The sequence below is a fragment of the Candoia aspera genome, chromosome 2 (genome assembly GCF_035149785.1).
Source record: "Candoia aspera isolate rCanAsp1 chromosome 2, rCanAsp1.hap2, whole genome shotgun sequence".
NCBI lineage: Eukaryota > Metazoa > Chordata > Lepidosauria > Squamata > Boidae > Candoia > Candoia aspera.
Window position 1 is genome coordinate 149,124,949 of NC_086154.1, and position 23,775 is coordinate 149,148,723.

General features: G+C 42.7%; 1 protein-coding gene across 4 annotated transcripts in view; it reads right to left on the minus strand.

Moving 5' to 3' along the window:
- Positions 1 to 23,775, minus strand: part of PLXNB3 (plexin B3) — a 63,242-nt gene that overhangs the window by 30,938 nt on the left and 8,529 nt on the right. For all 4 annotated transcript variants that reach the window (XM_063294225.1, XM_063294223.1, XM_063294224.1 and 1 more), the window contains 12 exons: positions 21,235 to 22,332; positions 20,943 to 21,122; positions 8,627 to 8,752; positions 7,899 to 7,999; positions 7,490 to 7,622; positions 7,027 to 7,183; positions 5,203 to 5,311; positions 4,114 to 4,225; positions 3,866 to 4,007; positions 3,392 to 3,595; positions 1,616 to 1,788; positions 1,069 to 1,220 (listed from right to left, as the gene is read on the minus strand). In XM_063294225.1, coding sequence (XP_063150295.1) covers positions 1,069 to 1,220; positions 1,616 to 1,788; positions 3,392 to 3,595; positions 3,866 to 4,007; positions 4,114 to 4,225; positions 5,203 to 5,311; positions 7,027 to 7,183; positions 7,490 to 7,622; positions 7,899 to 7,999; positions 8,627 to 8,752; positions 20,943 to 21,122; positions 21,235 to 22,323 — 2,678 coding nt within the window. In that variant the 5' untranslated portion in view covers positions 22,324 to 22,332. The remainder of the gene's footprint in view (positions 1 to 1,068; positions 1,221 to 1,615; positions 1,789 to 3,391; positions 3,596 to 3,865; positions 4,008 to 4,113; positions 4,226 to 5,202; positions 5,312 to 7,026; positions 7,184 to 7,489; positions 7,623 to 7,898; positions 8,000 to 8,626; positions 8,753 to 20,942; positions 21,123 to 21,234; positions 22,333 to 23,775) is intronic.

Consider the following 23,775-nt stretch of genomic DNA (forward strand, 5'->3'; position numbering starts at 1 on the left):
TTGGCTAAGAACAATATAGTACAGAATCAGAAACAAGAAGGAGTTCAGTTTTCAGCTCCTGTAACTCAAGAGTGGATTTGGACATAACTCCAGAGTTTAAGTTCAGCTTGGCTATAGATTCAGCCTGGGATCCTGACTATACTTTTTAGTATTTCCTCAGCCCTTCATCTGATGGGAATGTTAATGGCCACTTTCACAGGAGTGATGAGAATGAATGCTGTGACAATTACATAGCCTAATGCTATAGAAATGATTGACTTCCCATATGGAAAGGTCTTGTTTGAAGCTTTTTCACTGGAAAACAGTGTTAAGAGAAGCTTATAAAAAGTAGGGATGGATAGATAAAATGGAAGTTCCCACTCTAAATAGAGACATACTGTTTCTTTAATATTAGAAGTTATTGGTATCCAAAAAATTAATTGGTAACAGAATCCAAGTACATGAAAGAACTTCATCAGATGAAGGGAGAGTTGCTGCTTTAGACAACTTTATCTCAGGCTTAAACAAATTCTTGAAACAGAAGAGATTGGTATCATAAAAGCAACAAATCACTGAGTAGTTTTACATATTGTGCTAAACTGTGATTTGATTATAGTTTGTAGAATAATCCACTATTGATTGAACTCATGTAACATGCTAAGCCATAAACACTGGCTTTACAAACTGTAGTGGTTAGATTCAACCAACATGCTAAGCCAAAAACAAACAAGCTTAGTGAAATGTATGAATCCAGCCATTGAGTGAAGCTTGCTGTAAAGCAACAATTCAACCAAACTACTGTCAGCCTCCCTATTTTGTGTAGGAAACAAAATATGTTCTTGAAGTGATCCAGGAAGGCTGAATCCAGAGATTGGTTCAGATAATTACATTTAATATCAGAATAAGAAGATTGCACATTCAACAACATCACCAGCTCGTATAGCCTGATTCAGGCTTTGATAAGCAAAGTGATGTAATCAAATTAGTTGCAGCCCACTTCCTTGAGGGTCATATTTCTATACAACTCTAAACCAAATGCTCACTGCTTCGGTTTCAAAGAACTGGCAGAGCATGGGGAGAGGTCCTTACCGTGTGGAAACTATGTATTGGGCTGGATCAGGAACACATGGCAGCCCAGCTACAAGCACACTACTGGCCACATCCTCAAAGCGATGACCGAGGTTGGATCCTATCACAGTGAGAGCCATCTGTCCCTCCAAGGGTCCAGTGAGTGGATGGATCTAGAAAGCAGGAATATGGCATTATGGCATTGCAGCTCTAAACCAGCTGCTTTCTCAAAATACTGTCACAACCAAGCATGTCTCCCGTAATCTTGGGATGCAGCTCCCAATGGAACTGAAGGATAACAGATAACTGGGTTAAGATAGTTGGCTCATGATGAAAGAGCTTTGGCTCTACCTAAGTGAGCTACTGAGGGGGGTAGGTATGTGTGTATGTGGCAAACAAGACTATTTTTCACTGAAGTAGTAAACCCATATCTGAGGTTTCAGAGGAAAGTGTATATACATACACATACACACACACATATATATACACATAACATACATACATCTATAAAAACGGCATGCAGAACAGCTGGGCAACAAGACTGCGGGCCCAGTGTGTTGCTTCTCACCGAGTAGATGACAGGTGATGGGCAAGTAGCCACACCAACTTTGGAAGGACAGGAGTTCTCATAGACACAGCCAGTCTCCTCTTCCAGCTGGCACCAGACACAGTGGAAATGCTGGGGGGCAGCTTTGCAGCGGCTACAGTCCGAACGGTCAACAGAACAATTGTACAAAGTCACTGAGGGGAGGCAAAAAGACGACAGGTGAATACTAGCTTAACATTGTCCTGCTAAGACTGCCTTCTCTCTTCTAGACATATCTCATTGCTATCCAGGGAAGGTAAGCTAGTGCAAAGCCACAGGACCTTCAGCTGCAAAGGGCAGCAGGGCATTGATGGGGCATCCTTGGAGTTGGGAAAATCCAAGCTTAAAAAGTATTTTGCACTACATTTTAAGCTTCCATGAATTATGCATTTTTAAAAAGATAACAAATATTTGTTTCTTTTGGATCATGTATTTTGCCCTGCACAATACTGTGCTTTTGGTTTTGATATTTCGGGAAAGGCTCTTGAATGAAACCCAAACCATAATCACCAGCCTGCAATCTTAACTGTCCTCCTTTCCCTGCCCAGCTTTTAATTCTTTTTTAATTGAAAAAGAAACAGAGTACCAACAGAACGTTATGAATAAACAAATTCAAAATAAGAAAGAACATGACACAAGCAATGGGGAGAAGTCTTGCATAATCTTAAGGTGAACGACATTTGTGTAGCTGAAAAGAACACTTCGTTAATAGAGCGACAATTTATAACAGTTAAAACTCTTTAATTAAAGGGATTTTTGAAACTAGACTTGGGCTAATTTTTCAGCAGTTCTATAACCCACACCTTCAGATCTTTTCAGTCTAAAGAAACAGATATCTCCATTTTCCATTTTGCAGCATCAAATCTGGCAGGTAAGAGAAGACCCTGAACCTATCTTAGAATCATAGAATACATGAGTTGGAAGGGAAGATATTGGTCATCTAATCTGATCCTTTCCCCAGTGCAGGATCCACTAACCATCCCTGAAAGGTGGTCATCCTTGTTCTGCTTTCAGTTTCAAGAGACAACAGGCCCACCCCCCTTGTATGTGACAGCTCTTTAGACTACTGCTCTCTACATACCCAGCTCCCTTATGGATTGATTTCAAGACCCCTTTCATAAATCCCCTCCAAACCCACTCCCTTTTAAAATGCAGTACCTGGTACCAAACACAATGCCTGGTACTCTAAGTGTGGTTTGGCCAGTGCGTAATACAATGGAACTATTATCTCTATGATACAGATGCTGTGCTTCCATTAATGCAGCCCCAGTCTAATTGGCCTTTCTAGACTATCCATCTAGATCTTTGTTAATTTGCATCAAAGCAGGAGATAATTTCAAAATGATCAGTGGAGAAATTCCGAAGCTATATTATCTTGTTAAAATGTGTTATACGTATCTATGCATTTTGTACTGTTAATCTGTTTAGCATAATAAAAGTTTAAAAATTGATCACCAAAGATCATTTGAGAATTTTTTCCATCTTTTCCCAAAGCTTTGTCCAAAATGAGTAATTAAGCGGGCACTACAACTGAAGGTGGCAATGGCTGGCAATCTGATTACAATTTTTCCAACACAGTCTCGAAATATTCAAATAATGTCACCAGCTTTTAACGTTTCATAAGACACCAATCACAAAGATTCAGAAAAGATTTTGAATCCACAGAGGACAGAAGCCTGCTTTTCCTTTTTTAAAATTAAAAACAAAGAGTCCCTTAAAGCAGGTATCTGCATATATCACAAAACCTCCATCCCTTACCATACAAATCTCCACGGCTATCAAGGCGTTGGTTATCCCCCACTATGATATAGAGAGACACACGCAGTTCTGGGACAGCTTGGGTGTAGCTATACATTTGCGACTGACACCTCACATGATGGGATGCTTCCTCATCCCTTTCTTCCAGGGATGCTGGAACAAAAACCATGGTCCCTTCCACTTCCAGGACACAGGAGACTGTTGCTGGATCCTAAGGGATGAAGAGAGGGTGCAACCGGGCTCTGCACACATCATCTGTTCTTCCCAACTTTGTCCCAAAAGTTGGCCCACCTTTAACCCCACATTCCTAGGAGTCATAGCCATCCTTCCAATAAATGACAAGGAATCCAAAATTCCTTAAGGGAGGAGAGCTTTCAGCATATTTCACTTTGCCTGGAAGATGAGCCCAGGTATCCCAAAGCAGAGGACCTTCTCAAACCCTCCCTTTTTCATACCCACACCTCTTCTGAGGACTCTGAATTACCTTGCTTATGTAGTGCAGATTCCAGGCCACCAGGTTTATTGGCATTTCAACACTGACAGGAATCAGGAGGACTTCTTCATCCCCTCCCACGCTGGGACAGGCAGCTCGACCCCGGGGTTCTTCAGCCGATGCCTAGGAGAAATGGAAAGACTAGGTGCAGCTGCAGACTTCCTGTTCTCTTCTGCACATTTGTTCTGGAAAGCTAGGAGGCCCATGCTCTGAAGTGTATATTACTCACGTTGTGATTGTAGACAAGTCCCTCTCTATTTGGGCAGGGCCCTTCAGGGACACAACGATGACTAGATGGACACCAATGGCACATCCAGGGGCTGTCTACACATGTTCCACATCTATTGGAGAAAGAAGGATCAAAGAAAAACCACCTTTAACTAAGATTATGTGAGATCAGTAAGGTAGGGAAAGCATGGCTTCTGGAATACTTTCCAACCCCTTAACCTAGGGTTTCTCAACTATGACACTTCGAAGATGTGGGGACTTCAACTCCCAGCCAGCATATGGTCATATGACTGGGAAGGAAGAGGGAAGGGGGCTTAGCATGGAGAAATCAGCAGCATTCCAAACTGCTGCTCAAGTGTCTCTTCCAAAGAGAGCTTGATCCAGCCCAATTAATCTGATTTTTCTCTTGTCAACCACTTCCCCCACAGCAACTTTGGTTATGTTCTGTTCACTTTTACGAAACTTATCCGCTGATGGTCGGAATCTCAATCCCCTGTACGTAACCTTTTCAGTACCCCACTGGGTTGGAAAGAATAAGGAGGGTATATTCCTAAGAAACACAGCCTGCTGAGAACAGCTTATCTGTCTTTTCCTTAAGCAAATAGGTTTCTTGTATTTAGGGCAGCAAAGTAATTCAAAGACTGAACTTTTCACCCAGAGGCAGCTGAGGAAGGTGATCCTGATGAGAGGGAAAGGCTTCACGTTCTACGGCGTGTGTGTATACACATATGTATGTCACCAGGACCAGGGCCACAACTAGGGTCTGTGTCACCCGGGGCAAACATGGATTCCACACCCATTTTGGTGCCCCCCCAGCGCAGTGCCCGGGACACATGCCCCACTTGCCCCCCCCAGTTGCAGCCCTGACCAGGATAAATTATGAAAGATGAGAAAATACAGGTATACCTGTGTAATCTGCACTCTTTAGAAGAAAATACTAACATTCAACTTTCCATGTGCAGAAATCCAATGTTTTAGTACCAGAACAGCATACAGTGCTGCTTTCATTTAAGGCTTCTTGTTAGTCGCCAACCTGCAGCCTTTGCCACCCCACCCACCCTGCCTCCATCCCCACTCAACATTCGCTCACGGGGTGGAATCAGCGAGTTGGCTCACGGCATTACAGTCGTAGAAGGAAAATCCCACAGAGGTTATGACAACACTCTGGAACATCAGAGCTAATGCCACAGTCACGTGGTCTGAGGAAGAGAAAGGAGAGGTACTTCAAGTCAATTTTCCCTCCATCCAAGCAGCCAGCAAGAGAGATGGTGTATTTGTCACACATGCCCACACCACACCTACACAAACAACAAGCTTCTCATCTTCTTGAAATATCTTCCCTTGGACTGAAAGACCTTCTGAAATTTAATTAATTTAAATTTAATTTAAAGTAGTCTATTATATATGATATAACTATATTATCTAAATAACTATATTATAAATGTATTACATTATAATATAACTCTAATGGCATTTCTTGGTTTCTTGTAACTTCCAAACTAGTAAAGATAGCTTGGCTTGGAATCTTGAAGATGGGCGGCAAAGATATAACCCAAGTAGGCTTTTGAAACCTGAAGTAAAGAATGTGCATAATGTGCAGCCACCCATCAAAGCAGGAAAACTACAGGAAATGCTGTTACTGAGATGACTGGGTTGCACCACTTCAGACTGCAGGCTAGGACTGACATTTTGGGCAGGTTCACCTTACATGGAAGTCCCTCTGGACAGAAAAACTAGCATGACAGGGAAACCAGAGTAGCAAACTTGCTCCTGGCTTGGTAGTGCTTGATCTGGAATAAGTTTTTTTATGTGGAATGATGAGCAAGTGACCAGACAAGTCCTAATCAAGAGTCCAAAGAGGAACAACCGAGGCAAAGATACAATCTCAGCAAGATCTAAGCCTTAGTCTTTCTTCTGGTGGACCTACTCAGACTTAGAACCAGAACCAGGACCAGAATTGTTCTGTTAAGGTGTTAAAACCCTGGAGGGAGACATTTGTAAGTTTGTTAGGTCTTCATGAAAAGTCACAGGTGGACTGGCGAGGGAGTCCTGGGAGTTGAAGTCCACACAACTTAGAGTTACCAGGGTTGAGAGACACTGGCCTAGACAATACTGAAGACCTTGCTAGTGGAACTGGAGGCAGCTCCTCCTGTGCCATCTGCTCCCACAGTGCCATCTGACTATGGCAGGGAAATGATTTGCGTCCACTAATCCTATTCTGTCTCTCAGAGTAAATGCTTAAAGTCAGTTCATGGAAATTACTTGCTTAAGATATTTTAAGCATTTTCTTTGCATCTGAGGGGCTCATAAGAGAGGAAGACAAGAAATTTCATTACTTTAAAAAAAACAGCACTTCATCATCCTAATGTGCATGATCAGAAAGCAGTAACGAAGGCTGTCAACTTTTCAAGGGCGTGTGTGTATGCTGCTGCTGTGATTTTAACAGTGACCTGATTTGCAGATGTTGAACAAAGTCAAATATTTATCAACATACAGGCAACTCCTAGATTTGAGAAGGGCCTGATGCTAACTTTCCATTACATTTTATTTACACACACACACACACACACACACACACACCAGTTTGGGGAATCATAATCAGTCAGGACACCACATCATAACAGGAGAAGGCTTGCCTGCTCCAGTGCCCTCACTGGCTGTGGAGCCCCAAAGGCGGCGTTTGATTGGCTACAGTTGAGTCTTTTCTAACTGTTAGGGAAATTATTTAAATTAAAATGACACACAGCTAAAGCCTCAATTGCTGATGCAGTGCTTTTCCATCTGGCATACCATGGCTTTCCACCACCACAGTTCCACTGCATCTCAGGTGCTTCTGGCTAAAAACCACCCTCATTAAGAAGCACAAGGATGCCATGTACTCAGTGTAGGAGCCATACGTAATTCTCACACTCACCTTTGCCTTCTTGGATAGGTGGCACCTGCTCAGGAACAGGTGACGAGCAGTGAATCCAGGAGTCTTGTAGCTGGGCCTGGCTTTCTTGGGCCCCAAATGCACAGTGGTAATGCTCTCCTTTACCCAGTGCAGGGAGATTGGGGACCAGCAAGGAGATCTAAGTAGGGCAGGAAACACATATTATTTTCTTGGAATACAGTGTTTTTTTGGAATATAGTGTGATTGAAATTTTTGCTTTTAATGTGGAAGCCAAAGCAATTTATAAATTTGAGTGAGATACTAATTCATGCATTATCCCTCTTAACAATAGCACCCTGGGGCATATGGGGGAAAACAGGCTTGAGATTAATCCAAGCAATGTGAAGAGCTTAATTTTACATGTGCAAATATTTAGAGGATGATGGATAGGTCAGTTGCTAAATCATAATAAATCCACTTCTCAATTTCCAGCTGTCTCACTCACCTCTGTCTGTTTTTCTCGACTCTGATTGGCTGGTAAAATTTGTTCCACCCTCAAGCATTGGCTGTCCTCTCCATAGCTCCAGAGCCAGTGATTGGCCAGCTCATGGCGCTCACATTCCAATTTCCGGGTACACCTGCCAATCATATTAGAAATGAAGAGAAAAAAGTACAACATGCTAGGCTTAAATAGGATTGGCTACTTGTAGCTCAAAGCTTTGTATTCTATAAACCCAGTCAGTGTAGTTGATTTATGATTCAGTGTGTTAAGTGCATCCAGGCAATTGGATTAAATTCAATAGACCATGGTTCAATTAACAATGGAACAAGGTGTTGTGCAACCCTGTCAGAATCCATCTCTCTTCTTTTAAAGCAATCTCTTCATATTCTTCATTTTCTCAACAGAGGCCCACCTGCTCTGCAGGACACACCAGCCACAAAAGGGGTCTTGAGCATGCAGGCATGAGGCACAGTCCTGGAAATTAGGGCATTCTGAGACTGGGATCTTGGACACCTGAGTTAGAGAGTCAACAATATATTATTACTGGTTTTGTTTGTGTGGATAGGAAAAGTTATTCATATTGTACCTTTATTGCAGACACAAGCAGAAGAATCTATTTAATTTGCATCAAGTTTTCTACCAGACTATATAGATGGCAAATTTGTTCTGAAGACAATGCTTGCTGGCTTGTTTTGGAAGAATTTGAAAGGTTATAGCAGCAGATGAAAGAGCTAAATAAGAAAACGGGGTAAGAGTAAGGGATAAGAGGAGAAGTTTCTGATTTGGATGGGACTGATCCACAGAAAAGTTTCTGGTATGGCAAGTCTTATGCAGGTTGCCTGTGTTAAGCTGGAGTGTAAACAAAAAACAAAACAAAAGAGTTCTGGAGGCTTATGTTGGTTGCCAACAGCAGGGCTCAACCCTGTAATATTCAGTAATCTAATAAAGGAAAATAGTTTACCTCTGAGCGAATGGTAAGTATACACACATCAACCTCTACTGTGGCTTTTATATAAAAATACTCCCAGGTAAAAAAAGAAAACAACAAAAACCGTGTAACAGATTTTCATAAGCTCAGATATAGTGCAGAATTTCCATCCTGACAAACGGATGGGAAACAGTGAGAAGTTGATGGCTCACCTGCGAAGCTGTCATCACATACAGGTGGGCCCCAACGCTGTCAAGTAGCAGGTCTGAGTTGACAGGAGAGTTCTGGCCAGTGGGGATTGTGCCATAGGTCTGTGCCACGGAGCCATTCAGATAAATCTAAATAAAATAATAGAAGCATCTCTGCCTGTTCTCAAGACACTGAGCACAGCAGTCTTTAACCTGAAGCCATCCAGATGTGTTTGAGCTTCCCCAGAAATCCCAACCAGCAACCCCCTAGTACATCCAGAGGGCTCCCTGGTGCGGATGTTGACTTAAAGCATATACCACGGGGTGGTGGGGGAGATCTCTCCCTCCCTCCCTCCTTTCAACTCCTGGCGACTGCCTGGACAAGTCCCTGCAGTTTTCTTGGCAAGGTTCTTCAGAAGTGGCTTGCCCTTGCCTGCTTCCTAGGGCTGAGAGAGAGGGACTGCCCAAGTCATCCAGCTGGCTTTGTGCCTAAGGCAGAACTCAGGATCTCCTGGTTTCTAGCCTGATGCCTTAACCACTACACCAAACTGGAGCTCAGGGAGATCTCTACACCACATATGTATACACATGTGCCTCTAGAACAGTCCACCCCTGTTAAGTGTTTGGCCTGATCTTCTTCCTTAAATTCTATCAATGGTCTCTGTCAAAAGGATAATGCATTGTTTCAGATCAGTGAAATGTTCACAATAACATGGTACTCTGCAGGGAACAGCTGTTCGAAGTTGAGGCTCTGTAAATATATATTATGGTGGGGCTGGGAGGAGGACAGACTTGTTTTCAAGGGGCAGACTCATATAACTGCACCTTGGGCTGGACCCATTTGCTCCCTCTTTTTAGTAGTTCTTTTAAATTCCGTTTAAAACTAGAGAGGGTGTCCAGGTGTATTTTGAAGGTGTGTAGCAACATCTATGATGTTCTGTGATCCCCTGGAACAGCTTTTCCCTACTGGTCCCTCTCAGTGCTGTTCATGAATGATGGGTGTGGGGTGGTTCTGACACAGCTGGAAGAGGTCACTCTAGGAAAGGCAATTCTGAAAAATGGACCAAAGGTCTTTAAAATAAGGGGTTGCTGGGCTGGTTACAGTGAGATAGGTTGATGATTTACATTTATGATGTACACCGCCCTAAACTGAGTGGATGGTGGAAAAATTCTGTAAAACAAATAAAAGCCATGTATATTAAAGCATTCTGAAGCTGCTCGAAAAAGTTGATTATGAAATCTATAGATGTATAGATGCTTCTTTTATCTGAACTGGCTTGGTTTTTAAGACTTCCATTGAAGTTGAAAGAGACATCAAGAAGAAGCTGAGAAATTAAGGCTAAAGATCTAAATGAAGACACTCTCCCCATGGTAGCAATACTAAATAATGAACAGTTTGCTGTCCTTGAGTAACACCCCAACATGTGATGCCTGAAGCAGCCACTGTACTTCAAACTTGCAGTAGGGCCAGCCATTTTGGTACTTTCTGAAACTCAGCATGAATCGATATACTGAAGAGAAGTACAGAAGTTCCATTTGCCTGCCATGAAGACTTGCAACCTTTTCCTGTAGGGTTCTTGTTTGTTTGTTTGTTTTTATAAAGAGAAGGATGTGCCTAACACCTAGGATCCATTACTGGGTTTTACACTAACTCTGCAGGATGCAGCAAAAAAAAAACCAAGATGGTAGTTGTGGCAGTGTAATCAAAGCCCCATCCCCTTTGTGCGTGCGTATGTCAACCCACATACAAAAGAGGTGGGCCTTGACTGCACTGTTGTGGCCCCAATCTTGACTTTTTTTAAAAAAAAAAACCACCTTGCTGACACTACTGCAGCTCCGAACACCTTATATTAATACAAACATGATGGAAATTTGAAGTGTTTTCATTTTACTGTATACTTCAGTGGAATTATGTTTTATATTTCCAAGACATTTCCCTGAAGGAGCTTGGCCCTTAATGGAAGCATAGAAAAATCGAAGTTAATAGGCACCCCATAGAAATTAAAAAAACAAGTGGGGCAGCTCAGGTCTGGTGGCCTGCTCATTCATACACCCCAAGGCTTTGGTGTGTCTCCAAGAGTGCTATCATTAACCTCCAAATCTCACTAGCAAACCATTCATTTAGTGGCAAAGAGCTTGGAAATAGACTCTTAAACATCTGAATACACCAGGGTTAGAAAAAAGAAGTTGACAAATGAATAAATACTAGCCAGAATGCTGATGTTGTATAATTTTCAATTTAAATAATTCGTGCTTGTTCACAGAACAGATCAATCCAGAATTTTTACTCAAGACACAAATGATAAGGGACAGAGTATCATATTTTGGACATGTGATGCAAAGATCCAGTGCCCTTGAGAAGTCCATAAAAATATTGGGGAAAGTTGAAGGAAAAAGAGGAGGAGGATGAACCATTGCATGGGCTCGATTATGATAGCAATGAATGCACCACTGAGAGACATAAAAGGCCAAGCTGGAGGCAGAATGTCCTGGAGAGGATCCATCAATGTAGTTGCTAAAAGTCAACACTGAGTTGATGGCACTTAATCTATTACTGACAATATAGATTTGAGGAGGTTTGGAGGTTTGGAAAACTGTACTTTCTGTTTTAAGGGAAAATGTTCTGGGGTAGCAGTGGCAAAAAATATATGTGATATTTACTAAAGCTTTTTTTGCTTCTCTTGAACTCTTGTAAACATTCACTTGCCATAGGGAGAGTATTTATTTTGTTACTGTATTCAATTACTGTATTCAATTGTTAAATATTAATTTAAATCCTGCTTTTTAAATTTTGTCTTGGTTCCCAGCACTCTACACTATTAGAGTTGAAGTCCTAAACAAACTTATTTAAGAGCAAATTCCACTAACACAAGAGGGTTTCTTTTTGAGAATAAAAGCAGAAAGCTGTGATGTAATGTTGATGTGTAAAACTGACCACTATAAAAACTTTCAGCAATGATACCATGCAGAATTAAAAATCATATACTACAGTAAGAATGTAAAGTCTAAAACATGAATATCAAAAGCTAGAATATTTTGTGCTATAAATTCCAGAAAAAAATCCCTAATCATATGAAGGTACACAACAGGGAATGATCTCCAGATGTTTTAGATTACAACTCTGACAATTCCTGACTACTGGACACATTGGCTTGGCTTATGGATGTTCTCTAAAATATTTGTACATCACCAGGTTGCCTATCTTGGGTCTAGAGAGTACAGTCATCTGAAGCTGAAAAACCAGTGGCCTGTTCAACCGAGTTCTGATGCCTCTGAGTGGCAATAGCGAACCCTTCTAAGTGTGGCCCTTTTAACTGGATGCTGCAGGTTCTGAATTTGGGAGTAAGATAAATGCTACACTACTGAGCTACCCCATTTCAGCCTTTTACCCATACAGGCTAGTTTCACATCATATGTTTGTTCAGTCTGCATTTCATTGGTTGTATGAATCCAGCCATCATGGTTTGTAAATTATAGATTATGGTTTTGACTGAGGTATGAATCCAGCCTTTGGAGCTTGTTCGGCAAACCATGGTGTGATGTGCAAATCCAGCCATCCATTCCATGCTTTTGTCTTGGGATAACTGTTCTATGGAATAATTTGTCATGGTGTGCTTCTTTTTCTGGCTGTGGGTTCATAGCTTCAATGCTTTACCAGCCCATAAAGATCACAGGCGGGTGCTAGCTGTAGTTTATTCTAGAGCAGGGTTTCTCAACCAGGGTTCTGTGGCACCCTAGGGTTCCATGAAAGGTCACTAGGGGTTCCCTGGGAGATCACGATTTATTAAAAAAATTATTGCACATTCAGGCAACTTCACATTAAAGAGGTAAGTTTCATTCTTTATTTTTAGTTTAAGAAGGCTGTTAATGCATATATACAGGCCTACCCATGAAACGCATATAATAATTTTGTAACTTCTGGCCTATATTTGAGCCTGAATGTGCAGGGGTTCCCCAAGGCCTGAAAAATATTTCAAGGGTTCCTCCAGGGTCAAAAGGTTGAGAAAGGCTGTTCTAGTTCATTCCATATACCTCCCACTTCTTTGCCTAGTATTCTCCAAACATGTGTTCTTAAGATAGGGTGGACTCCCATCCCTGGCCAATGGTTATGGGATTTGGTGTCCAACATGCCTGTAAGACACCTGTTTGGGAAAAGTTATCCTTGACTGTTAGCTTCCAAGCCTATCAAACATGACTATTTTTTCTCTTTAATTGCAAAGGCATAGCAAAATGTATGAGAGAAGAGAAAGCTATTGGGCAGTTCAAAATATTACACTGAAGCCTTGTTTTACTGAACCATTTGGGAGGAGGTATGTCCGTTATTCCCAAATGTCTGTTAAATATGAAAGCATGTCATTCTGGTGATTTATATCATCTGCATAATGATGCAAGTTCTGCAAATATGTAAGTTCTGCCATTTCCTTAATTTACATTATTGATGTAAATGATATATCATTTACATACGGGAAGGGACCGCCTCTTCCCCATTACATCAACCCGTCCCACCCGATCATGCAGAGAGGGCATGCTGCGGACCCCATCTTTAAGACAACTTCATTTGGCGGGGTCCAGGAAGTGGGCCTTCTCTGCAGTGGCACCCGCCCTGTGGAACATGCTGCCCCCGGAGGTGAGATTGGCTCCATCGCTCCTGGCCTTTCGGAGGAGTCTGAAGAACTGGTTCTGCCGCCTTGCTTGGGGCGGAGAGGGGAATAGATCTACATGGGGATGGCTGCTATAGACCACTCCTCCCACACTTGGACTGTTTTTAGATTCTTTTGCCACTTGGACTTTTTATCTTTACTCTTATTTATATTATTTATTATTGTAATTTTATACTGTATATTTTATGATTGTTGTTTTAATTGATTGTTGTAAACCGCCCAGATTCCCCCGATGGGAGGAGATGGGCGGGGACAAATTGGATAAATAAATAAATAAAATGCATCAATTGCAGATTAACATCATTACAGAAATGGTATAAATCTTACCATGGAGGTTGTAAAATTAAGATAATTTAACTTGCCTTCTCTAGACTACTCCAGATGCAATAAACTCACCCATTATTTTTGGGGGGGAGGTCTGGATGGAAATTTGGTCTGCTTCAATCAACGTTCTCTAAATGGAATGTTAAATCTAAATCGAATCAAATTCTCCATTCAGTCGTACCCGACCCTTGGCGACTCCATAAGCCAGCTCTCTCCATGATTTCTGATCTTGTACAGCTTCTTTCAGTTGCTTTATATTTTGGCCTGCGTCTGCTTTGATTACATCCAACCAGCGCGTTCTTTGGCGTCCTCGTCGTCTTTTGCCACTGACTGTTCCAAGCATAAAGTCTTTCTCCGACGATGCTGATCTCATGACATGACCGAAGTAACTAAGTCTAAGTTTTGCTATTTTTCCTTCTAGTGTCATGACTGGTTTTATGCGCTTCAACTCTTCTTTATTTGTTATCTTTGCAGTCCAAGAGATGCACAAGAGCCTCCTCTAACACCATAGTTCAAACTAATCCATTTTCCTTCTATCCAACTTTTTCATTGTCCAACTTTCACAGCCATATGTAGTTATGGGGAACACGACAGTGCGGACTAGTCTACACTTAGTCGTCAAGCTGACATCCTTGCTTTAACCGGCATGTGCACTTGGCTGAACAAGTGTACGTGGCTGGGTTTAAATCTAAATGGGAGTCTGTTAAATCAAAGTTTCACTTATTCTGAAATATGCATGGAGATATTTCTCTGGGGGATTTTTTTTCCAGGTGAAAAACTGCAAGTGTAGCCAGTCACTCAGTTTTCTATTAGTAGCAATCTCAGCCATAAATTTGCAAAGTGCTTTATGAGAAGGCAGGCAGCAGCAGGAGCAGCAATGAGGAACACACTGATGTAAGGTAGGCCTTCGTGTGGGAAAGCCTGAACAGATAAGAGCTGTGTGTGTTGAATGGTGTGTTTGTGGAGCTAGGCACGTTTGTGCCTCAAGCACTCTCTCGTCCTGTTACGTTACTGGGTTTTAGAAGGGGTGAGATCTCTCAAGTACTCACAGCATAATGAAACCTCTTTGTCAAAAGTAACATGGGGGACACTTTCTCAAAAGTTAACATGATGTTAACTAATTCTGTAACTCTACACAAGCTTACTTTGAAGTGAGCCCCACTGAGTTCAAGGAAAAGTTCCTTTCAGCTAAACACCTACCGTGCTGGATTCTGGACTAACAATGTAGTAGCTCCAGCCTGGGAGAGACACCAGTTCAGTTCCTATCTAAGACATTGGTTAATTTCAGGCCACTGACCTCATTCATGCTCTATGCTAAAACGTGGTTTATTGACTCAACCTGGGTGTCTTCTACATGTTAAGCCTAAAACCATGGTTTATAAAACCATAATTAGCTGAATCAAACATGCTAACCCAGAATCATCCCAAACACACTTATTTATAACACACTGAAGCCTCCTTTGCATTAAAAGTAATCCTAAAGCAGCTTAGCCATCATTTCTCAGCTTAAATCTACTTCGAACATTGAGGATAAAACAGGATAAAAACAATCTCATACATACAGTGCTCTGGACAGGTAGGAGGAAGGGTGAAATACCTTGGGATTTAGCAGCACCAAGTGTAACCCAGATTTGATTTAAGTATGCCTGGTTCAGCTTATAACCAAAATTATGCACAATTATGCATTAAACATACATACTTATGCATTAAAAAACCTTCCCAGACTTGGCACCTAGAGAAGCAATCAGGTTTTCATATATATCTGAATATAATTTCCTTATTTTGCAAGACATATCCTGCAAAATCAGCCTTGGTAAGTAATATTGTAAAACCAGCCTAGAAAAGTAATATTTTTCTACTTAAAAAAATAAGTATTTATTCATAACTAGGCACTTAAAAACAGATCAGTTTTAAACAGATACAACCTTCCATATGGTTGCAATTAAAAAAAAACAGGCAAAACTATTGGGGGGAGGGATGTCCTAAAACAGGTGAAGAAAGGAGGTAGAGGTTATATGCTTGGAAAAAGACACTATCTCCTTTACAGGCGCTGAGCATTTGCAAGAAATGGATGTTGGGGAGACGCTGCAAGGAAAAGAGGCACCAAGGGGAAAAAGAAAGATGAGGAATGAGTAATTCAGTTACTGTATGTAGAGCAGAAAGAATTTTAAAAAGCAAATAAAGAGAGAAGATTTAGATAAGCAGTCAAACAATGGAGGGTTTGAAAAAAGCAGAAAAGGGTAACTCCGGGTGAGGCTTTTATTGTGCAATCACTTCACCTCAATCAGATATGGCATTGCCTTGTCACTTACAGCATTCCGGTATTTTCTCACTGCTTCTTTTTTTTTACCTCCAAAAAGCCAGGAAGGAAGAAAAGACAGAAAAGCATCAGACTGGTATTTGGTTGGAATACTCTGTCCCTGGAAGTCAAGCTTGAGATGAGAGAACCAACGAAGAGTATTTATTTATTTATGTAAATAAAAATAAATAAATAAATAAGTATCAACAGTCAAAAGCAAGAGAGCTACATGGACGAGGAATCCTGGGAGTCGTAGTTCAACCATCTGGAAAAAACCAAGTCGGGGAAGCCTGGAATAGATCCAGACCAGCATGGCCAGGACGGATAGTCCTTGGTACATAAAGCCCGCCCTAGCATGCAGCTCGCAGAATCATTTCAAAAGCTCTTTGCAGGTGATCAGTTGAAGCGGGGGCATAAACAGAGCTCGCTGGGATTCAAGGCAAACCTTTCAAGGCGAGAGTGCTCAGAAGCTAGCTGAGACCCGCTGCCTTGTAGTGGCAATTGAGGGTGGGTGGGAGAAAGGGAAGGGGGCCCTTCTTCCCCACAACAGAGAACAGTGGAGGAGGGCTGAGTGCCCTAAGGGTTTTCCCTGTAGAGAGTACGGAAGATGACCTTGACCTTGAGATAGGCAGGAACCGTCACCTAGGCAAAAGGGGCTGAAACGTTTTTTAAGTCCAGAACAATGAGATAACACTTGAAAGTGCTCAGGCACACACCTCCCTAATTCACTGAATGATAAGGAGGGGACACAGCACAATCAGACGTGCAAGTTTCTGTTATCATAGCCAATCCCTATAATCCCTGGGGGTGTTGACACTGGTGCTGCTGGGCTATCAGGAGCAGCAGTGGCTTTTCCTCACTTGCTTCCACTTTTCTTCCATTCTGCTATAGATTTTCTTCGGGCGCCATGCTTCGGCTACAAAAATCTGAGCGACCGCTAGACGGCGATACAGAAACTCCCTCTGCAGTCCGGTAGTGGTCATTTGGATTTTTTCAACCTAGATCCATAGCCTTATTGGATGAAGGTGTGGGGCTAGGAACGTGTAGCAGAGGTGAGTCTGATGGCCCCAAGCTGCTACCTCCCATTTTTATTTATAAGGCTGCCCAACTCTGGGCCATTGAGCTAAGGCTTCTGGCAAAATTGGTCTCTCCCCAGGCCCCTGGCTGAGAAAAGGGGAGAAAAAAGGTGTCAAATTCTCACCACCTTATCTTGGTCACTTGGGGCCTGCCATTATCTCTCAATCTAACCCACCTTCAGGGCAGTTCTGAGGGTCAAGCAGGAGAAGAAAAAACTCTTGTTGAGATGCCTGGAGGAAAGGCATGGGCTGTCACAAGAAATCTGGGCTTTCCTGCAGTCCAGGATGTGAGAAAGGGCAGGCCCGTGGGGACAAAGCCTGCTAGGTCTGGGTAGAAAGACAAATAGTGGGTTGTGAATTGGCTAGAAGGACAATATGTCTGGCAGCTCTCAGACTGCTGGAGCATTTCCCCTCCATTTTCAGAGCTCACTGCATCCCCAGCCTGTTCAAGGAATGCTCCTTTTTGCTGGTACCAATGGTAGCATTGAAAAGCAGTGTGCCTATGCTATGGAGGCCTGTAGTAGTGGGCTCCTTTCTCTGCCAAAGAATAACTGAATTTAGGGGTGCACAACTTTTTCTGCTCCCAAGGTCACACTGGGCTTTCAAAACCCAAGACTCCACAATAAATGGGTAGAATCAAGAGAGAAACCACATGGGTTTCATTTAGACTCAAGTAACATTAAATAATTACAATTTGGAGTTTTTTTTAGGACTGCATCCAAGGTTTGAGGGCCACGGGAGCCCATCTTCAGCAAATGCCCTTCAGGGGCAGTCAGTCTTCCAGCAAAGCCTTCCAGCAAAGCAACTTTGCAGTGTTTTGACTAACAAAGGAAAAAGAGAAAAGTGCTTAAGAAGTTTATTGGGAAAGAATGCAGAGCCCCAGTTATCCCAAGCGAGTGAAAGAGAGAAAGTGCAGAACAAAACACTGATTTCCCAATAGGTCATTCCAATCAAAAATAACAACAGAGATAAGCAGAGATACCAGGAAAATCAACCAAAGTCAGAGATAGATCAAAAGACCAAAGAGGGATAAAGGAATGTTAGAAAAGTGACTACTGTAACGTTCAAGTTGCGAAATGGAGAATCTGCACTCTCTTTGGAAGAAGAGAAGAGTTAGCTAATAATCCCATTAACCATTCCTAATATGAAAGAAGAAGGCTGCCCTCACGCTAACCTCTTGGGAGCCTAAGCTGCAGGAAACATTAAGAAGTCTTTACCCCCAGAAGAGACATAAGACAGCGTAATTCCCACTTCAAGCCAGGAGCCACACCAGAAAAACGACTGCAAAGTGTTGGCAGAGATCATTCTTAAAAAAGCAAGGATTTGTCCCTGCTGTGCAAAATTATGATGTACTCAACTTGAAAAAGGAAAAATAAACGGGGCAGCAGGAAATATTTCTGACACACGTTTGCCATCCCTCACTGGTACAAAGCATGGATCACACACATGAACAACCTTCCTGTTTCTGGAGAAAGATCTCTTACAAGAGAAGATCATGAAGGAGTTGCAGCTTGGGGAAGGGATCTAGGTCACTGGAAGGGGGAGGAGAAGGAATGGACTTTGGGAGACATCCAGCCTCTGATCCATTTCCAGAGCTGCCTATATTAGACTTGGGAGTTTTATGCAAATGTGTCAAACTTGGGAATACTACATTTCCTTAAAAGCTAGAATTAGCAGACATAAAACTAAAGAATCCCGAACCCAATCATTTGTTCTGAGCAAAAGAGTAGACCTCAAAATGATTATTGGGATTACCCTTTAAAAAAAAATCAGCAGCATAATTAACAAATGGTAGACAAATAACTTTTGCTGTGGTTGTTGTTATTAAACATGGCTTGCTGCAGTGGTACACAATTTATCCCCCCCCAATCCTTAACTGTGGAGCTTCTCTAAAGTTGCTGACAGTTGCTTTTAAAATGAAAAGGGAAAGTATCACATTCATGGGAACAATCACATTCATCCATTTCTGTGGGGCTGTCTCCATACACTTTGTTCTGACCCTGCCCAAATTTTTCAGAGCGTGCAGGTACACGCACAGTTGCACTTCACCACTAGATAGATGTACCCCCTTCACATTTTGTCTATAGCAATGATCTTATGATGGGATGGCAGACAGTGACTTGCCCAGAGTCACCCAGTTTGCTCTTGTGGCTGAGAGTGGACTTGAACTAAGGCATAGTCCAATGCTTTAACCATACAACACATTGGCTAAGAAATATTATCCTACTTTGCATTAAGCCATAATCTGATACTTGAGTGCTGACTTTGCACAGTGAGTGAATTATCAAACACGGCTCAAGCACAGTGTTTAGTTGAACCACACCACTGCAGATAGTACAACAAACCATGGTTAAAACAGACTGTGACTTTATGTGATACTTTTCTCCTAATCAAAATCCTCTACCATAGTCTTTCACAACTGGTGTCCTGCAGATATATTAGACTGCAACTCCCATATTTCCCAGGTGCGTTGCTGTGAATTATGAGACTTGTAGTCAAGTATACTTTCTCTACCCTTAACTTCTCCCTTTACCATATAGAACAAGAGTAGCAGCACTTACATCATCCAAGTGCAAGAACTGTAAATGTAAACTACCTTTCTAACATAAGCAGCACAACAGGCTTAATTGCAGCTCAACAATAAATTTCAGACCCAGTCTGAAAGGGAGAGACTGTCTGCCTTCACGTAAGATGCTGGCACAGCACCATGAAACTTGCAATTTAAAATAGTTTGAAACATACAATTAAAACCAATCACACCAAATCTTGCTCCACAAGAGGCTGAGCCAAATCAACCTTGCATGCAGAAGACATTATTGGTCATTAATTTACAGAAAGTTGAGTCACAGAGGGAGGGAAGAGAAAACACTCCTGACCAAGCTAATCCTTGTGCTGCCTAAAACCTAAAGTTCCATTCTGCTCCAAAATAAGCCAAATTCCTCATTCAGAAAAGCTGAATTCTGTGGGCAGCAAAGATGATGTAATGTAAGCATTTGTTATCTGTGTGAGTTTTGTTAAGCTGTACAGGTTTAATTCTATTGCCAACCAATGGGCGGAGCAAAGAAACCCTGCAGGACGCTGCATCTTGTCCTTGAGATATTGGATTTCCCATTGTGCCGCCATCTGACTTTAAAAATATAACAAAGACAGACTCCTCAATTAAAAAAACCCCTGTCACCTACAGTCATACTTATTTTGTACATTTTTTCACTTGAAGAAGATAGAGAGAAGCAACTCCGATAATGACTGTGACCAATCCTGAATTATGTGAACAGCACTAGCAACTCCATTCTCCATTTCTACTAAATAATAATTTACAACTTTTTGCCAGTCTAAGAGATACACCAATCCTCAGTTTCCGAGCCTGAAAGCTGGAGTGGTTTGGGGCAAATAAGAACATGAGTCAAGAGCTGTTAGTTCTCCACATCTGGACCAACAATGTTAGGAATCCAGAAGAGGGATTGAAATGTAGCTCTATCTGGGACTAAATTTTCATTCCCTCTTCTTCACTCTGGTACCCTTCAGTTTAACGTTGGCTGGAATGACAGAAATTGTAACCCAACACATCTGGAGGGCACCAGCTCAGAAAAAGCAGCTTTACAGATTACCTTACCATGCTATGGTCTCTACTTCAAGAACTAGAACAGAATAAAAACTCATACACAGCTTTTAGATGTTTGCTAAATGTCTCGCCAAAAATGCTGAGCCAACCTGCAGTACCCCTCCCTTCAGGAAACATTGCTTTGCCAGTAAGTTGAGTTGGAAATGGAGATTCAACACTGCTGGGAGGTTCTTCCCCACTGCCCCAGCTTCTCTACTCCAACATCACCTTCTCCCAAACTTTATCAACCTTCTCTCATCCTTTGTTCTCCAGATTTATTGGGCAGACAATGAAAGTTATTGTCTCATGGATCTGGAGGGACCAGGCTGGAAAAGGATGAAATGTATTACACAGCTGAAATTACCATTATTGCACCCACCTTGTGCAGCTGCCCAACACCATCTCCCAAGAAGGCGATGGTATGGCCTGTTTCTACTATGGCAGCCACAGCTGTCAATCTTGGCACTGTAGTCAGATGGGCCTCAGCCACCAGTGGCTTCCGGCTAGCAATGGGGCTAGGTGTGTGTTCATCTCCACAGGGGTAAGTCTCTGGAGACTCCTGAAAATGAATAACATGAAAAACAAAACGGTTGGAACATAGCCACCTTGGGATGGGGCAACGGAACCTCTGCCCCTAAAAAGAAGAGAGTCATTCCTGTCCTGCCACTCACTTTGGATAAGGAGCTGCAGCGAGAAGTAACTCCATACTCAATGGCAGCCTCCTCTTCATTGGTGGCACTTATTCCAGATGAGGTGTAACACAGCTGCCGTGTCCTCTCCATCGCTGCATTGATTTTGCTCAAGCTGTAGGAACACAGCGCAGTCCGCCCAGTTGGAACCGCAGTGGAGCCCTGCCCAGCAGCTAAAACAACAAAGAGGGTTTTGCCTTTTCCAGCAAAACCAGGTGCCAGATGCATAGCCTGAGCCAGGTTGTAGATTTGCCCTTGAGTATGTTGGCATTCGAGAGGCAACTCAACATAGGAATAGAGGTTGGTGTCACCTACGCACGTCCGGGAGAGGTAGGTACGATAGTCCATCTGCGCCTTTGCTCCACGCCGAAAGAACAAGAAGTAGACGTAGCCATCAGAAGCAAAGGCACCCACGTAGCTGTTGTTGTAATCTGAGAAATCACCCACAACCAGTTTGCCCATTCCCTCATTGGAGAAGGCCTGTGGTCCATCCAACTGGCGGATGGTAAAGGGTGGGATCCCTCCGGAGAGCTTTGCTGTCAGCCCACGACCCACAAAGAGCAAGTCCCGGCCATTGTGTTGCCCCACCAAGCCAACTGTTGAAACCTTTGGCTCGTTGGCTGCCACAAACTGGTTGTCCCCTGGATCCTCAGGATGGTACAACACTTTGGTGATATCCGACAGAGCTCGCTTCTCACATACTCCCTGGAAGAGCTGCCCACAGATTACCAGCTCCCCAGCCTGCTCATTGGGTAACAGGAGCTTGTTGGAGTTGTCCATCAGCTGGGCCTGTGGACACTCACCAACGTCACGGAAAGGGAGACACTCAGGACTGTCCTGGTTTGGCCCTGTGCGTGCATGTCCTACAAGCCTCAGTTCAGAGTCCAGTTGATACAAGGCATTGATGGCTCCCACATACAGTCCCCCTGTGCTCTGGGCTTGAGCCAAATGATTGAATGTATTGTTGGCAACCACGAATGATGGATAGGAAGGGGGTTGGGCAGCTGGGTTCAAGGGCAGCAGGAGCATCAGTGCAACCATTACGGGCAGCAACAGGCGGCCTAGGACCATGGCCAAATCCTAGAAAGAAGGAGAAAAGGGATGAGCAAGAATTAACACAAATGTCATAAGCCAGCTTTCCCAGTCCTTGTGTGCTCTGAATGTATTCAATTTCAGCTCCCACAGTCTTCAGCCAGTAGGTCCAAAGGGATCAGGGTGTTGTAATCTGCACATGGAGGACCACTAGCACTTTCCCAAAGCATCCATTCACAGGTCCTAAGGTATCTTGGCTTCTGAGAAGTAGAAATGGGGAAGACTCAAAGGATGCCACCATTCCTCCTCTCATCACTGCTGGTACTTGCCCAGATCCATTCCAAACACTTAGGTTCCAAAGTACTGCAACCTGATTACCAAAAGCTGCATTGACCCCTTGCCTCCTAAAAAGCTCCATCTGTAGCAAAAAGGCAAAGTAGCAATTCATGAGTGAATAAATAGTTTTATACTTGGTCGTATAAGACCAAATTTCTACAGGCTATGATTCATTTTTCTCTCTCTCACCACAACTATTAAATCTGCCACCAAACGTTCATTTTTAAAAAATCAGAAAAGGGAGAGGGCTGACTGAGAAACCACAACCCTTTAATAAATCAAAGCAATTCAAATGTCCTCAGCTAATCTGTCACATCTCTGCAACCACCTCAGGACACAACAAATACCAGACTCAGAAAACAAAGGAGAGAAAGAAATCTCCAAGTACAAGCCACATACACTTTCAATATCCAAAATCTATTAAGAGATCAAAATTAACAACATAAACAAGTTGCTCACCCTGTGGACACTTTTGCTGCTCTCCAACCACTTCATTTTAAGTAGTTCAAGTCCAGCTATGTTTGCACAAGTTTATCCAGGTCAGTTAACTTGGTTATTCTTTAGCCAGGTTAGTTGGTTTATGGTTCACTGTACCGTCCACACCCAGAACTTTGATTAAGTCAATAACCAAACTCTAGTGTGTTGTGATAATTGAGTCATATGATCTATTCCCACCTTACTACTATGTTTGGTAAGCATTACTCATCTCACAGAAGTGGATTTCTTCCTCTGCTGTGTTCCTGCGTTGAGTTGCTATTAAGGCAGGTTTCTTATCTACTGAGGCATATACAGCATTGACTCACCCAGGCACACAACCAGCAGCCTCCTCAGTGTGGAGATGATTAAGTTGTAAGCCTATTCTAGACATGTAACGGACCATCCTAATTCAGAAATGAGGTGGAATGAGCCTGTCCCAGAAAATCTAACAGAGATACAGTGGTCAACCTCATTTGGGTGCAGAAACTGCAGGCCCTTTTCAGCAGAGTCTGCAGGCCCTCACTGACAAAGCAGCACAGCAACATCACACCATAAACTCCATCCTTTGCAGGCATGTGCGTGATGCACACAGAAAAAGGACAGGGCTTGCCCTGAGACACCACAAAACTCCCTGTGTCACTCTGACTCCCCCTTGCTCCCCCTGAGGACGCCTTTGTC